Here is a 16,709-nt window from a genome sequence, read left to right as displayed (position 1 = left end):
GTTTTCAACTTTTTTACTTCCTTATGCTTTATGTGTGTCTTATGTATAGCTGGATTTTTAAAAATCCACTCTAACAATTCATCTTTCAGCTAGAAAAGTTAGACCATTTAAATTATACTGTCACTTCTATTTTTTAGAGTTACCCAAGACATATTAATTTGCACACTTAATAAAAGCTAATGTAAATAGTAATTTTATGTTCCTCTTGTAAAGTGAGAGGTCTTAGAGGATTTTAATTACTCCCTCCCAATTCATACTCTATGGTGTGTATTCTCATGTTGCCTTTCTTTTCCTCACAAGTCATGATTATTCTTGTTTAATAAAACTAATGTCCATTTAGATTTACTTGCACATTTACCACTTTGTTCACTATTCCTTCTTGTGTATCTAGTCCTTCTCTTTGGAATTTCTTTCTGTCCAAAGTCCATGCTTTAGAATTTATTTTCCTGTTGATGACAAAATTTCATAGTTCTTGTTTGTCTTAAAATGTCTGCTCTCCCCTTGTTCTTGAAAGAACATTGGTATTCACTAAGTATTTGATTCTTGGTTGATAATCATATTCTCTCTGCACATGGAAGTATTCCAATATCTTCTAGCTCCCATTGTGGCTGTAAGCTTATTGTCATCCCTTTGTATGATATTGTTCGCACTGCTTTTATGGTCTGTTCCTTGTCTTTATTTTTCTGCAGTTTCATAATCAAGTGTCTAGTTGTGGATATCTTGGTATTTATCCTGCTTGACTTCATTAAGCTCTTGAATCTATGGATTGTTATCTTTCATTGATTTGGGAAAATTTTTAGCCATTGTCTTTTCAACTGTTTTCTCTCCTTTATGCTCTCTCTATCCTGCTCCTGAAATCTGGCAAAGCATATTAATCTTTCTCACCCCATCTTCTATGTTTTATAACTTTTACCATTTTTTAAAAATTAAAAAAAAATTTTTTTTAGTATTTTTGAGTGAGAGAAGTAGACAGAGTACAAGCAGGGGAGGGGCAGAGAGAGAGGAAGACACAGAATATGAAGCAGGCTCCAGGCTCTGAGCTGTCAGCACAGAGCCCGACACAGGGCTTGAACTGCAAGATCATGACCCGAGCTGAAGTCAGATAGCTAATCAACTGAGCCACCCAGGCACCCCAACTTCTACCATTTTCTCTCATTCTTTTCACTAATTCTCTGTTAAGCTGCATCTAATCTCTGTTGAATTCATTCCCTGAAGATTTGCTTTAGTTTCAAATAGCACCATTTTTTATTTTATGAGGTCCTATTTGTTTTTTTTAAGTGTTCTTGATCATATTTTATAGTATTTTGCCCCCTACTCATATGTTTAGACCCCTCTTTAATTCTTTAAGTATGTTACACATACTTATTTTATATTCTGTATCTGTTAATCCCAAATCTGAAATCTTTTTAAGTTTGGTTCCGTTATCTGTCGTTTCTTACTTCTTGCCCATAGAACCACGTTTCCTTATTTTTTCTGTCTATAACTCTTGACTGTGTGGTTAGAGTCATAAACTTTGTGGGACTTCTCTGAGACCTGGGGAGAAGGTGGTTTCTTCGGAGACAGCTTACATTCACTTCTGCCCAGTGCCTAGTGGCATTACCAAACCAGAAACCTTTTGATAGTAAATTCTTAGTGTGAAGGTTTCAAACCACCCAAGTAATCTGCACACCCATGTGAAGGCAGACTTACTGTGAAGGAGTCTCAAGGGAAGTTTTCTGTGTGCTGTCCACTCAGTGTCAAGATCTCAGATAAATAATCAGCCTCCAGACCAGCCCAGAGGGCAGTCGTGGCAGATGAGAAGGCAGGCATGCTTGTTGCTCACTCACCCTCACACTAAGGGTGCAGCTTTATTCAGGGGTGTCACACGAGAATCCCCACCTTGGTGGGTCCTGATCTTTATCTCCTGTTCCCTCTTCTCCACAAGGCCCTGAAAACCAGAGCTCTACTTTACCAGTCTTTAAAAATGCACTCAAAGCCAATGCCAACTTCATGCTCTAAATCACATTTAGAGTCCCTACAATCACTGGGTTTGGACTCTGAATATTCTTACTTTATTAGTCTGCCCAGGCTGCCATAACAAAATATAGCAGACTTAACAAGGAACATCTTTTTTTTCTCACAGTTCTGGATGCTAGAAGTTCACAATCAAGGTGCCAGCAAACTCAGTTTCTGGCAAGGCCTCTTCCTCATTTGTAGATGGCCTCCTTCTCATATGGCCTTTCTTCTGTGTGAATCCAGAGAGAGACTTTCTGTTGTCTTCTGCTCCTCTTATAAGGACACCAATCCCATTGGATTACAGTCCTACCCTTATGACCTCATTTAACCTTAATTACCCCCATAAAGGCTCCACATCCAGATTCCATCACATTGGGGGGTTAGGGTTTCAACATATGAATTTTAGGGATATATGATTCTAATGTTTATAGCACTTACTAATTTATAAAAAGTTTTTTTTTCCTTTTTAAATTTTACTCCGTGTTTTTAAGTTGTTTGGTCAAGGTGCTTAGGACCACAGTGCTGGGGACAATGGAAACAGATTTCCTCTATGAGGCATTTTATAAAGAAAGATTTTATTTCATCAAACCTTTTGATGATGAACCTAGTCAAAGGGGAAGGATGCTTCAGCCACACGGGGATGGAGGCTGGCCCAGAAGAAGGACTTACTACCACAAAGTTATTAAGTTGTTGATGAGAAGACTCTTTCTTGGGTATTGTTAAAGATACTTAGCTCAGTCTTCTTTTGCACCTGAAGGTGACGTGCAAGAGAAAATGTAGGTAAGGCCTGAGAAGTTTCTGAGAAACAATTTGATTCACCCTCCCCTCCCCTGCCCAGAAGAGCTAGTCTTGGCTGGTGTGTGAGGTCAGTGGCCCCATATCAGTCTCTCCCTCACATGTCCTGCAGGAGGAGGTCACACCAACCTGGGTTCCTGAAAACAGCCTCTCCAAAGCATATTCCCTCAGAATGAAGCTGTAAAAAAGGATGTTCCTGTCATCTCCATGGGTTCTTTATGAACTTCAGGCAGTGCTGAGCATCCCAGAAAGGCTGAAGGAAGTCCCTTACTGACACCACACTGGAGGAGAGTCAGGGAGCATTGAGGGCAGAAAGACGGGGGTATAAGTGGGGCAACTCAAAATCCAAGACTAAAGAATCAGAACTGCCTTCCTGCAAACATCAGGGGAAATGCACAGTGTGTTTCTGACTTTGTCCACTGACCCACAGGAGAGATACAGGTGTGTCCAAGGACTGCCTGTCCAATCCCCTTTGGAGCATTTCCCACAGCAAAAAGCACAGTCTTTTCAAGTTCACAATATGTCATGAGATGAGGACTTTTTCATTCATTGACTATAGATATGATCTCTGCCTTTGAGGAACAATACATAGGAGAGAAGACAGGCCTATAAATAAAAAGCTAGAGTTTGGGTAAGTGCTGACGGAGGGGTATTCAGTTCACTATCTTGGAAAATGTTGGAAGGAGCCACTAACTGGAAGGTCAGGAAGTTTTCACAGAGGAGGAGACATTTGAGCAGGATCTTAAAGGATGAGTTGGCTTGGAAATCATTATATGAGAGTAGATGCAGATGTAAAGGCACTGAGATGTAGAACACCTCTCAGAACTGAAAGTAATTCAGCATGTCTGGATCAAGATGAGGAATGGAAGGTCATAGGATCCAGATTATGGTCAGCCTAGATGCTTGGCAGAGAGGCTTGGGTTTTGTCCTGAAACAGATTTTTAAGGGTACAGGTGTTAGACCCTTGAAAATAACGGTAACAGTTTATATGCTGAGCACTGAGCTAAGCCTTCTGTATAAATGATTTTATTTCATCCTCTTCACAATTAATTAGGTTTTAAGAGACCCACTTGATGGATAAAGAGCGTGAATTGTGGATAGGTTGAAAGGGTAGGAAACTTAGCCATAGTGCATAGCCAGGGAGTGGCATCACCAGGATTTAAACCTGGTCTTTGTGACTCCACTGCCCATACATTTCAGTGGCTGGGCTATGCTGCTGGATGGAACAAGGTCCCAGAGTAAATGGGAGGGTGTAGGACTGACAGCCCTGGGATCAGCCTTGGTGAGGATGGGAGTCCTGCTTTCTTCTGAACAAAAGCAATAGCAGGAAGGTCTGAGTTTTTGAAAGATCACTCTGGCAGCAGTGGAGAGGATTCAAGAGGGATACTGGAGGGAGAGAGACCAGTTAGGAGGCAGAAGCAATTACCCAAGTAAGAGAAATGGGGACACCAACCAAAGGCTTTGGAAACATGGAGAGGGAGACAGGTTTAAGAGAAATGTAGGGAATGGAATGGGACCTGGTGGCTGACTGGCTGTGAGGATCAGGAGAGAAAGAGGGTCTTACTCAACAATGTATCCCAAGTGACCAGCACAGTGCCTGGCACATAATGATCACCCAGCAAACATTGACTCAATGGACAGATGAATAATGACTTGATACTTTCCGACTTGGCCCAATGGGAGTCTTTAAAAGAAAATGAAACAGGAAGAAGTGTTTTCAGTGGTCAGGATGGAAACATGGTGCATTTGAAGTGCCTGTGCTTCATCTAGTGACATGTGGATACACTGGTTGGACACTGGGTCAGTCTGGGTTCAAGAGAGAGATTTGGGTGTTACTTCATCAGCACATGGGTGAGAATAGAAGCCTAAGGAATAGACAACACTTCCTGGAGAGAGTGAAGAGAATAGGAAGATTGTGAATGGATCTGGGAACACCATCCTTATAGATGAAAGAAATACAGTGCAAGACACAGGAAGAGCAGTGTAAGGTAGGAGAATCACACCACAGAGGGAGGAAGGGTTTCCAACCAGAATATGTCTGACAGTGGTGGTGATGAACAAGTCTTGTTGGGGAAAGCGCTGGAAAGAGACTGTTGCCTTTGGACTTGGAAGAGGACCTTTCAGTGAAGCTTTGGGGACAGGAACAGCTGTGGGGCAGGGAGTGAATGGGTGGGAGGGGAGGCTGTAGGGACAAGGAGCCTAGATAGCTCTTTTGATAAGTTTCAAGGTGACATAAAGGAAGGAGAAAGGGCATGAGAGGGAAGGAGCATGGACAGAAAGTTTGGGGCTGCTCAGAGTGTTGGTTTGTTTAGGACGTTAGAAACTAGAGTATGTTTGTAGGCTGAGCGCAGAGCAGGCAAAGAGGAAGAGAGTGAAGATGTAGAAGTATCTGAAGTAAGTGAGAGGCACATAGGACTGAGACAACAGGGTCTCCCTTGCAAGGAGCAGGTGAAGAAGGATGGTGTTAGGAGAGGCTGAGGTTTGCCTGCAAGTGAGCAGAGCGGGACACATGTCCCTGCCTCTCCTTATGGTCATGAGATGATTATTCATCCCAGGCACCTGGGTATCCGTGGATGTGAGGACTCTTCCTGGAATTCCATTCCCCTTCTAGAACCTTTGCTGGCTGAGCTTAAGAGGGAGGAATGTTCCAGTAACTAGGACTCCCCTCCCCCCGCTGCCCTCAGGAGCCATAAAAAGGTCCAAAGAGAAATAAAATGCTCTGGTGTGGAAATTGCCAAGAACCTATGTCAAGACACCAGCATTGATGGAGCACCTATGGGCAGAACACGAGCTCTGCACCGTGGGGACAAGAGCTTACAGTCTTATTGGGGCGGTGGGTGAATGGTAGGTCTGTACTCAGTAAACTAAGAATAAAACAATTACAAATACCCAGTCCATCTTCCTGGAAGCTTAGCATATTCAAGGAGAAGAGACAAGGCTCAGAGCAAGTGATGCTGGCCTATTCCAAATGGCTCCACATTCTCCCTTTGATTGAGATATCCTTGAGAAATGTCAGCCCCACCTTGGCCACGTGGGCTATCTTGGTCCTTAGAGTCATTCTGCCCACAATAATATTCCCAAACTTTGGTTAATCATCAAAAATACCCAGAGAGGTATTTTGAGGCACAAATTCCAGAGCTCTTTGAAGATATGATTCAGTGGATCTGGGATGGATGCCTGGAACCTGTACCTTTAAAGGGTGCCCCTGAGGCTCTGACCAGCCAAGCTTATGGATAAACAACGACCCCCTTGCCTTGCAGCAAAGCGCACAGGGCCCACCCGTCCCTCCGTCCCTCCACTCAGGCAACCCTGGCTTCAGCCGCACTGAACTCCTAGTTTGTAGACATACCTGGCCCTTTAAGACCTCTGTCCGGGCACATCCTATCTCAGTGTGCCTTCCTTTCCCCTCCAAATTTCTGTCCCCCTTTGAGACACGGCCCAAATACCCCCTCTTCTGAGAAGCCCTCCTCGCTCCAACCAAGTCTTTGTTGTACTTCGGTTCCTATAGCATTTTATCAGCACCTGTCGTCTGTGTGGGTATCATGTCGTGCTATGTTTAGAATCTCCTTCTCCCATAGCCCATGAGTGCCCTGAAAGCAGGGATGGCATTTTGTTGAGTCCTTCTTCAGTCAGCGTGGGTGCTTGGCACAAAGGAGGAGCTCAGCAGATGTTTGAATGCGCAAAGAACTGATGGAGAAGACCTGTCTCTGGGTCAGGTATCTCTCAGGTACAGCCCTGCCACGTGAAGCCTGGGGGCCTCCTGTCAGGACCTCTCAGTTGGGCCTCCCAGAAGACATACCGATGCCATTTTTGCAGTCAAAACTGAAGCCCAGACCCGCGTCGGTGCCCCCTACCTGCACACATCTACCTTTCTTCTGAAGCTCCTCGGTGTGAACTCAAGACATGATCTGATTTGCACGTGAACCTCGCTGGATGTGAGCCCGAGAGTCAAGCCACGTTCGCTAGAGAGGAAGTAAAAGCAAGGCAGGAGAGAGAGAGAGAGGTGGGAGGAGGAGGGCGGTGGGCCAAGGAAAGGAGAGGGAAAGGAAAGCTCCTGTTATGAACCTCAAAGCCAAAGATAACAGCCTTTTGATGATTGTTCCTTGGGGATTACCAGTATCACTCCCCCTTTGTAGAGCTGCAGAACTGAGAAATCACGCCCCAGGCAAATGATCACTTGCTGGTGCAGATGTCAGGAGCACATTTGTTGGCCCATTTGTTCACTCACTTGTGAACATTCAGCAAACATGTACTCATGCCCTGTCCGTGATGGGCCCCGTGTGAGAGGCTGGCTGGCTACCAGAAGGGTCTCCCCCAAGTCCCCCAAGCCCATTCCTGGAGTGGGACCCTTTAATGACTTCCTGCAAAACCTGCTAAACCTGATTCTGTGCCTCTTACCCTTGTCCTCACTGTACGTCACCTCTTGGTGTTCCTTTCTTCCTTGACCTGGCTGTGGCCTTGGTGTCCCCACACCCCCTCCTCTGTTCTTCAAGGCAGGCCCTGCTCTTCCACTGTCCAGGACTTTCTGTGGCCCTTATATGTGCCCCATCCCCATGCGTCCGCAGTGCCAGCACCCGTCACACCGCGTGGTGTTTTCCACATGCTCCCGTGTCTCCTCTTCGAGACTGAGGTCTCTCAGGACAGTGGCCACGTTTCGCTTGCCTGCAGCTGCCTCTCCAAAGCAGAGCACTTGGCAAATGCATTTTAACGGTTGAATGAATAAGTGAATAAATGAATTCATCAGTCAGGGAGTGGATGAGCCCATGAATGGATGAAAGGCTTTGCTACTCTCAGAGCCTCGAGAATTCAACCTGAGTTAGTGACCAAAGTTCCGGAACTTCTGAAAGTTCTTAGTTTCTGCCCGTGGGCTTTCTTTCCCAGCCTCCGCCAAAGCCTCAAGGGTACTGGCGGCCGCTCCCCTTCAACTCCCAGGGTTACGGTCAGCCTTCCCACTGGCCTGCCTTCCTCCCCAACCCCAACAGCCACCTGTCCAGCCCTGATCTGGGCCCTCAGCAAGACCCGGCCAGGAATCACCATGCAGGCTGTGCCCAGGAAAAGGGATTCCCTCCCTTTCGTGGAACTAGTGGTCAAACTGACAGCAGCATTAGTAAACCAAGGCTGCAGGGGGTTGGGGGTGGGGGGGGCGCGGTCAGCCCTCAGGGGCTCAGAGAAGTGCTCTGAGGCAGAATAGGGGAAGTAGGACTGGAGCAGACCATGGTGGAAAGGAGCTCTAATGAGCTGGGAAGGGGCAGACAATGCCATTTAAGCCTCGGATTTCCTTGCCAAGATGCTGAGCTTAATCCTGGGGATCAAGAGTTGGCACACTTTTCCATGGTGATGAAGCCTTTCTTCAGAACCTGTAGCCAGTAGGTTGTGATTGGCTCTGAACTGGAGAAAATGCCTCCACAGAAGCTTCAGCAAAACAGTTTATTCCCTCATATAGACCAGAGGCCCAGAAGTGAAGAGTCCAGGGCTGGTTTCATATTTCATTCAGGTCTCAAGCACCTTCTGTTTTTCCCTCTGCCGTTCTCTGTGTGAGGGCTCTTGTCCTCATGATCACAAGAAGGCTGTTCCACCTGGGTCCTCACATCTGTATTCTGGGAAAGCAAGGAGAAAGGTGGGGAAATGCCCTGAGGGCTCTTCAGCTCATGTCTCATTGCCCAGAATCCTGTTGCTTAGCCATCCTTAGCTCTGAGGTTAGCTAGGTTCGTTGCTGCACTCCACACTCAGAGTTCTGTTAGGTACAGGTAAACGGAGGGAGAGACATTGAGTAAGCCACAGTCGATGTCTATCACAGAATCCCCAAACATGAACTAGATCAAAAGGAACTGCTTTGGTTGGAGGAGGGCTCTGCCCACTGTGGCTCCCTCTCCACCTGTGTTGGTGGCCAGAGAAGTACCTTCATGGAACCCTACAGTGCCTGGGAAGTCAACTTGAAAAACCTTGCTCTAGGCCCAGCACACTTTTTCTGTAAAGAGCCAGATGATAAATATTTTAGGCTTCGAGGACCACGTGAAGTTTCTGTTGCACATTCTTCTTTGTAATGGCTTATTTATTTGTTAAATATTTTAAAATGTAAGAGCACTTCTTAGCTCAAGGGACCATACGAAAACAGTCCACAGGCCGATTTGGCCCAAGGACCATAGTCATCCAGCCCCTACTCTAAGGGATCCTGGGGCACAGAGCTTTGGGTACAGAGTGAAGGAAGGCAGCAGAGGCAGGGAGTCCAGCAGGGAGGCTGTTACAAAAATTCACTCCTTGGACAAAACTGTCTCAGGCTGGGTCTCTTGGATTCCAGCTTTCAAAAAAAAAAAAAATGCCTGTGAGCTGTCAGATCCCTGCAGCCTTACTGAGGCACTGGGCACAGGCTGGCAGGCCTGGGGATCCCTGCCCTTTGGGAGGCCCTGGGCAGTATTCAGGAAGCAAAGACTGGGGCTCCTGGGTGGCTCAAGTAGGTTAAGCATCTGACTTCGGCTCAGGTCATGATTTCAGGGTTTGTTTGAGTCCCGCATCAGGTGATCAGGGTTTGTGAGTTTGAGTCCCGCACTGGGTGAGTTTGAGCCCCGCTTCAGGTAAGCCCTGCTTCGGGTAAGCCCTGCTTCTCTCTCCCTCCTTCTGTCTCTCTTGGGATTCCCAATCTCTCTCTCCCTCTCCCTCCCTCTCTCTCTCTCTCTCTCTCTCAAAAAATTAATAAATAAAATAAAAAATAAAAGTAATGTTTAAAAAAAGGGAAGCAAGGACTATCCTCCAGAACCCAGGTTGCACATTGCACATGGCCTTACTCCCATCCCCCACTGTTCCCCCGGAAGGCAGCTGTGTGCTGAGGTGATAGTCTCCAGACTCCTCCCCCTTCCCACCACTCCAGGGCCCTGTACCAGCCTCCTGGCAGGTCTCCCTGCCTCCAGCCCTCCCTTCATGCTGAGTTACAGCTTCCCCTCGTGTTCACCATCAAGTCCAGACCACCCGCTCTGGCCTGCCAGGCAAAAGCCAACTGCAGACCCCACCAGGCTGCTCTCACCCCTCACCCCTGCCCTGCCTTGACTGCCTTCCCTGCTCTTCCTTCTTAGTTCACTATTCACAGTTTCTACTGGACAGAAAGCACACCCTTCTCCATCCTGTGGGGCCCAGCACACCTCCCTCCTCGGGCAGCCCCCTGTCATTTTCCCCTTCACTGCCATCCCCAGCCATCACCATCCTCACCGTGCTGTCAGCATTGGGGTTCTGCTTCTAACCTGCCAGGCAGGCGAGGTAACACTTGGGAAGCAGCTAGCTCAGTGCTTGGCACATGGCAGGTGCTCAGTCACTCTGTGCTAGATGATGGGTTCATCTACTCATAATGGGCACAAATTGGGTGTCTGAGCTGTATACAAATATGCCTCTTTGATCACGCCTGTTTCACGTGCTGCCACTCTCCTGTCTCGGGAAGACACTTTGCGAATGTGATTGATGTGCATGTTAGTTAATGAGTCATTATAGGATCTCATCTTTAAACAAAGGCCAAAGAGAGGAGGGAAAAAAATGAAAGCATCAGTACGTTGTGCACTGGGGGCCTGTCCCAAAACTGCAATGTTATGTCTGTTGTACGGTCTACTCGGTGTAATTATCTCCTGCGTTAGGGTCAGATGCTCTAAAATGCAGTTCACATCCATGGCTGCTCTAACCAGTGATGGGAATCATTTTATGGCTCTGGGTTCTGGCCTTCCAAGCAATAGTTTCCCATTATAGACATAATAATCATACCCTGGCTTTTTTGGAGGTGGCTTGGTGAGCCAGTGTCCTCTGCCCCAGGGCTGGCTGCAAGGGGGTGATGGTGGCAAGAATGTGCATCCAGGGCCATTATTCCCTGCAGAGGCCAGGCCCCTCCTCCTGCAAAAGGCACTGCCAGCCTTAGCAGGATTTTGTGTGCCCAAGCATTTGCCATGCTGCTGGGATTCAGCAAAAGAGCTTAGGGAGGGTTTGAAAGGGTAAGTCATGGTCCCTACCCAGTGGACCTAAGGCCTCACTGGGGCTGCTATGAGGCAGCAAGCGGCAAAGAGCCTGGCCTCTGGTGGCCTGGTGAGTCCCAGTTCTACCACTTGGCCGTGTGATCTTAGGCAAGTCGCCTAACATCTCTGTGCCATTTGTAAACTGGAGGTATTCATAGCAGCTACTGTTGTGAGTCAATGTGAATCGATGCATCTAAACTGCTCAGAGCAGAGTTGAGCATGCTGTAGGGTCAGTGCTTGTAGTGAAGAACTCTCGTTACGAAAAGATGATCAAAAACTGTGATTAGGTGTCTCAAAGAATCTCCTAGACCAGGGGTCAGCAAGCTAGCATTGCTTTTTTTTGTAAATCAGGTTTTACTGGAGCACAGTCATACCCATTCACGTATATATTATCTATGGCTGCATTCGTGCTACAACAGCAGAGGTGGGTAGTTGCAACAGACATCATATGCTTAAATATTTACTCTCTGGCCCTTTACAGAAACAGTTTGCCAGCTTTTATTCCACATGGTAACTTGTATGGGGGACTGGGAGCCTAGCAATCTGTCCTTGCTGGAGAACTGGGAAGGGTTTGGAAAATGTTCTCTGATTTAGCACTGTCTGAGCCCCTGGCACGTGCCTGGCACATGTAGTGGAGGAGCAGGTAAACAGATCAGTGCCAGTACAGCAGGTAAGTGCTGACACAGAGGTGAGGAAGGGTATCCGAGCACTTGGAGAAGACGGGTCTCAGGGAAGAGACATTGCTAGGGGAGCCCATGGGGAAGGAGGTGTCTGTACAAACCAGAGTCGCCAATGCCCAGATCCCAGCAGATTCCCAGGTCTCCTCCATGTGTGTCTGGCTGGGAAATGGTGACATTCTTATAGGACAGGACCAGGGAGGGTGAGAAAGGAAGGAGTTTCCAGCCTGAGCGGATGGTCCCCCAATGATGCCATTGGCCATCAGGGAGCATGGGGGGCGATCTTGCCTGTCAGTGGGAAAACCAGAGAGGCTAAGGCATCCCCACTCACTGTTGACAGTTACCTGCTGTCCCCTCTTTCCTAACGCACCCCAGCCGCTGCCTGCTGCAGGCACATATACCCTCCTCACACACACACTGCCACAGCTCAGACTCTCCTGGGTTTCCCACCAGCCCTCAGTGCTGTTGCTGCTAAAACAAAAATGACACATCATACCTTTCCTCAAAAATCGTCCATCATTTCCCCTTGCCTTTAGGACAAAGCCCAAATCCTTAGCATGACAGACAGCCTTTCCTAATCTGGTCCTCCCACTTCCTCCCATCACCAGCCTCCACTTCCATCTGCATTAAACCACTGTCAGGAGTCTCTAGACCTTTGCCCGTTCACCTGCTCCTTCCTCCGCCTGGATGGCTTCCCCTTCCTCATCCATTTAGGTAACTCGGGTTCATCTCCTGAACTCAGCCTGAGCTTCATTTCCTTTGGGAAGCCTTCCTTCCAGCCAGTGGCACTCATCTTCTCTGCCATCTTGTTCTGTGCTCGAGGGTGTACTTATAACAGAGATGCTCTCCACTGTGAACACCATGCCCCATGCAGAGGGGCCCTCAGAAATGGTGGCCATGCTGATGAATCAGTGCAGCAGCAGCTGGCCTCTGAGATCCCTGAAGGCACCCGGGGGTGAGGCTGTGCAAGTCCCCTAGCAGTTTGTGGGTTTGCACAGAGGACACCTGCACAACAAGGAAAAACCATCCATGAGAATTCTCTACTCCTTGGGTCATAGAATAGAACACAAAGAACACCTCCAGCCTCCCCACTGGGAGGGGAAAGTCTTCATCAGATTGGAACCACAGATGAATGGATAAAGAAGATGTGGAGTGTACACACACACACACACACACACACACACAATGGAATATTACTCAGCCATAAAAAAGAATGAAATCTTACCATTTTCTACAACATGGATGGGGCAAGAGAGTATAATACTAAGTGAAATAAGTCTGTCAGAGAAAGACAAATACCATATGATTTCACCCATACGTGGAATTTAAGAAACAAAACAAATGATCATAAGCAGGGAAAGAAGAGAGACAAACCAAGAAATGGACTCAAGTATAGAGAGCAAACTGATGGTTACCAGAGGGGAGGAGGAGATGGGGGAGGGTGATGGAGGTTAGGGAGCGCACTTGTCGTGATGAGCACCAGGTGTTGTGTGGAAATGTTGAATCACTATATTGTACACCTGCAAGTAATATTACACTGTAGGCTAACTAACTGCAATTTAAATAAAACCTTTAAAAAAATGAAACCGATAAAAAGAGGCCCAGATTAGCCATTAGGAGTGGTGCCTCTCTGTGTCCTGTCTTCATGAATGGCACCACCATCCACCTGTTCGGAGACCCACAAGTCATCCAGAATCCCGTCCCCTCCCTTGGTCCCCACCCATCCAGTCACAAAGCCCTAAATATTGCCAGGCCCTGTCTCTCGTTTCCAGCCCCCCCCCCCCAACCTCCATCGCTCACCTAGTTGAGTACAAATGCCTAGAACCATCCTCACCACTCTGGCCTCACTCCCACCACATCCGTTTCCACATGAGCAGCCAGACGGATGTTTTTCTCAAACGCCCATGTGCCCCTGCCACCCACTGTTTAAAACTTTTTTACCACCTCTCCCTCAGGATAAACTCCAACTCTTTGGATCAGGGGAGATTATAAGACCCTTTGGACTTAGCTCCAGGCAAAATTCTCAAGTTCTGGACCTTCTTGAGTCACCTCCTTGCACTGAACCTCCAACCACATCGTCCCCCATAGTGAAACAGCTAGCAGGTGTGCTTAGTGTGTGGGCCTTCCATCAACAGACAGTGAACACTTGTTCTAGAATGTCCCATCTCTGCCACAGCTCAGGCCCTGTGCCTCTGGCTCCTCGGAATGGTCCTTCCCTCTCCCAGCATCCTCCTGCAGCCTGACCATCATCTGTAGGCTTCAAAACCCTCAGCACTACCACGGACCATCTTCCTCCTACCCCCGGTGCAGGCTCTGTGAGCCACAGGCCCCTCACCGGGACACCTATCAACCAGCATGGCAATTCTCAGTGTACTTTCTGTCTCCCCTGCTCACCAAAGGCAGGGACCATGCTCACTGCTGAAACCCCACCTCCTAGACCTGGCATATGCTGTGTGTTTAGTAAATATTGTCGAAGGCAGGACTGGAACAAGAGAGAACATTGTTGAAACCTCCTTCCTGGAACATTCATTTATTCAACAAATAAAAGAGGGTGGAGCAAAGCAGGAAGAAGAGAGGCTAAGAGAAAGTTCTGCCCCCCAGATCCCTGGGGGTTAGATAGCTGAGATGCCACATGTGGCCTGAAAAATTGACACCAAGTCCAGGGGATTTCTGTGCATTAAAGCATGAAGAAAGAATCTAATCTTCTCACAGGCAGCCAGATGTGCCTGATGTTCCCATAACAGTCCCCAGAATTGGCCAGATGTGCTGTGAACATCTTTGGAAAACATCAGGGGACTCTAGAGATTATAGCCTGGAAAAAAATAGCTCATGCTCCAAGAGGTGGCATGGAAATGCTCAGTTTGGATCAAGGGTTATGTGGGGAGGTGTCGCAGGGACTCTGGGCATCAGGACCCAAGGAGGGAACTTCTCACTGTCCTCACAGCTGTACGCGTGTCTCTTGGCAGCCCCTACCTGCCCCCTAACCCCATGCTCCCTCCCCAGGTGATCAAGCTGGCCTTTGAGGACTTCGACTTGGAAAGGGGCTACGACACCCTGACGGTGGGGGACGGCGGGCAGGACGGGGATCAGAAAACTGTCCTCTACGTGTGAGTGAAGTGGGGCTGTGGTCGGGAGGGTGGGAGCACATGCCCCTGGCACGGGGGTGGTGGAATGATGCATCATGTCCTTTCTGGTCCCCGGGCCACACCGTGTCAAGGACAGGGGTCCTGCTGTGCTGCTGGTTTCAGCCCCTCTGTTCCAGAGCACTGGCCAAATTCTCGCAGGAAGAGAGTATAGAATGAACCATTTCTCAGGGAGCAGGGAGAGTCAAGGCTTTGTGTGCACGCCTGGAGCATTCCACATGATGGTCTGCTTCTGTGTAGACCCTGCTTCTGCCATCCTCCAGCTTCTTCTCAAGGCCATGTCCATTTATGGCAGTCTGACTTCAGACAGAGACAGGGGAAGTGTTTTGCTAACCTCCCGCATGCTAAGAACTATCTGGGAAATGGATGGTTTCAGGGATCTGGGACCACATACACATGATGACCACATTTCCTGAGCAACGAAAGGCTAGTGTCATGTGGTCTAGTCAAGGGAGAGGGTAATATCTCACTGTCCTGGGATTCCATTGTGTTGGGTCTTGCATCTGGTGAGGAGCATTAACTCCTCTTTTGCCCACCACCACTAGCCTGACATAAACATAGGAAAACACTCCTGTTGGTGCATGTGGCCCAGCACAGACAGCCTGATCTTGCTCCTCTCCCCTGCCCAGATGGCAGGGAGAGGAGGGAGGAGGGTTTCATGTACACCAAACATCCGCCGTGTGCCCAGGTACTGGGAAGGGAAACTTCACATCCGATATCTCATTTAATTTGTGTTATTATCCCCATTTAACAGGTAGGGAAACTGAGACCCAAAGGTTACAAAGCTAGTTGGAGGCAGAACCAGCACTTGAGTTCATGCCTTTTGATTTTAGCTGAGGAGAGCATCCCATGCCATACCCCTTCCCGACCAGGCTAACACCCTCTGCTTTTAATGCTGAAGGAGAGATGGCTATTCAGTAATAGCTTCCCTGTCCAGGAGCTGTTCTGTTCTGGGCCCTTCCCACACCTGCCAGAGAAGATCCTGTCAGGACAGTTAAATGACTCATGACATTACCCTCTGAATCAGGTGACATGGCTGGGACTTGGAATCTCTTAGGAGAAAGAAATGGAATGTGAGCCTGAAGGACATCCCCTCCCCCCTGCCTACTCCACTGTATTCATCAGGGTTCTCCAGAGAAACAGAACCAATAGGATGTATACAGAGAGCAAGGGATTTATTTTAAGGAATCGGTTCACATGATAATGGAGACTGACAAGCTCCAAGATCTGCAGGGTGAGTCGGCAAGCTGGAGACCCAGGAGAGCTGTTGATGTAGTTTTAGTGCAAAGGCCAGTGGCTCTAGACCCAGGAAGAGCTAATGTTTTTATTCAGGTCCAAGGCAGGATGGATGGATGGATGGATGGATGGATGGATGGATGGATGGATAGACAGACAGACAGATAGATAAGCAAGCAAGCAAGCATTGTCCCAGCTGGAAGTCTGGCAGGCAAAAAGAGTTCTTTTTGTTCAATGTAGGACTTCAACTGACTGGATGAGACCCACGCATACTGAGAGGGGGAATCTGCTTTATTCAGTCTACCAATTTAAATGTTAATGTCATCCAAAGGCACCTTCACAGAAACAGAACAATGTTCGGCCAGCTATCTGGGTACTCTTTGGCCCAGTAAAATTGAACCACAAAACTAGCCATCATACCCCCTCCCTTCTGTTGGTGGATCCTCATCACTCATCTGCCCTGTATGTTACATCAGTTCAGTGTGCCCAGAAGGCCAGGAAACCAATTCTGTCTCCTCCAAAGACAAAATCCCAGTGTACTTTGTCATAGAGAGAACCGTCCAAACAGCAGAGCTGAAAAGATTCTTAGGGATCATACAACCCAAACCCCTTATTTAACATGAAATAAAAAAGCCCAGAGTGGCTCAACCACTTGCCCAGGGCCCCACAGCAAATGAATGGCAGATCCAGGGTTTACATGCAGGTCTCTGGACCTATGTAGTTTGGGTGAGTTCCCAATAAGTTCTGTAACAGCCCAGGGGCTCTGCCCTCACACTCCTATCTCTTTAGGCCAATGTCAATCTCAAACCTCAGGGAAACACACAAAATGGTTAGACTCCTTTGTTGTCATAGTTGGGTCAAACAGACTCTGCCACCCT

At 48.0% G+C, this 16,709-nt stretch overlaps 1 protein-coding gene across 7 annotated transcripts in view; it reads left to right on the top strand.

The window, feature by feature from the left end:
* The window catches only part of CSMD2 (CUB and Sushi multiple domains 2), a 602,428-nt gene that overhangs the window by 315,894 nt on the left and 269,825 nt on the right, over positions 1 to 16,709 (top strand). For 6 of the 7 annotated variants that reach the window (XM_086716389.1, XM_086716388.1, XM_086716391.1 and 3 more), the window contains exon 11: positions 14,456 to 14,559. The exons of the other annotated variant lie outside the window; for it this stretch is intronic. In XM_086716389.1, the coding sequence (XP_086572515.1) occupies positions 14,456 to 14,559 (104 nt within the window). The remainder of the gene's footprint in view (positions 1 to 14,455; positions 14,560 to 16,709) is intronic. 7 annotated transcript variants of the gene reach the window in all.

Source organism: Puma concolor, chromosome C1, assembly GCF_028749965.1.
Source record: "Puma concolor isolate L17-30 chromosome C1, mPumCon1.1.hap2, whole genome shotgun sequence".
In the NCBI taxonomy this organism is placed as follows: Eukaryota; Metazoa; Chordata; class Mammalia; order Carnivora; family Felidae; genus Puma; species Puma concolor.
Note: the sequence above shows the minus strand (reverse complement) of the source record. Positions and strands in the feature narration are given on the sequence as shown.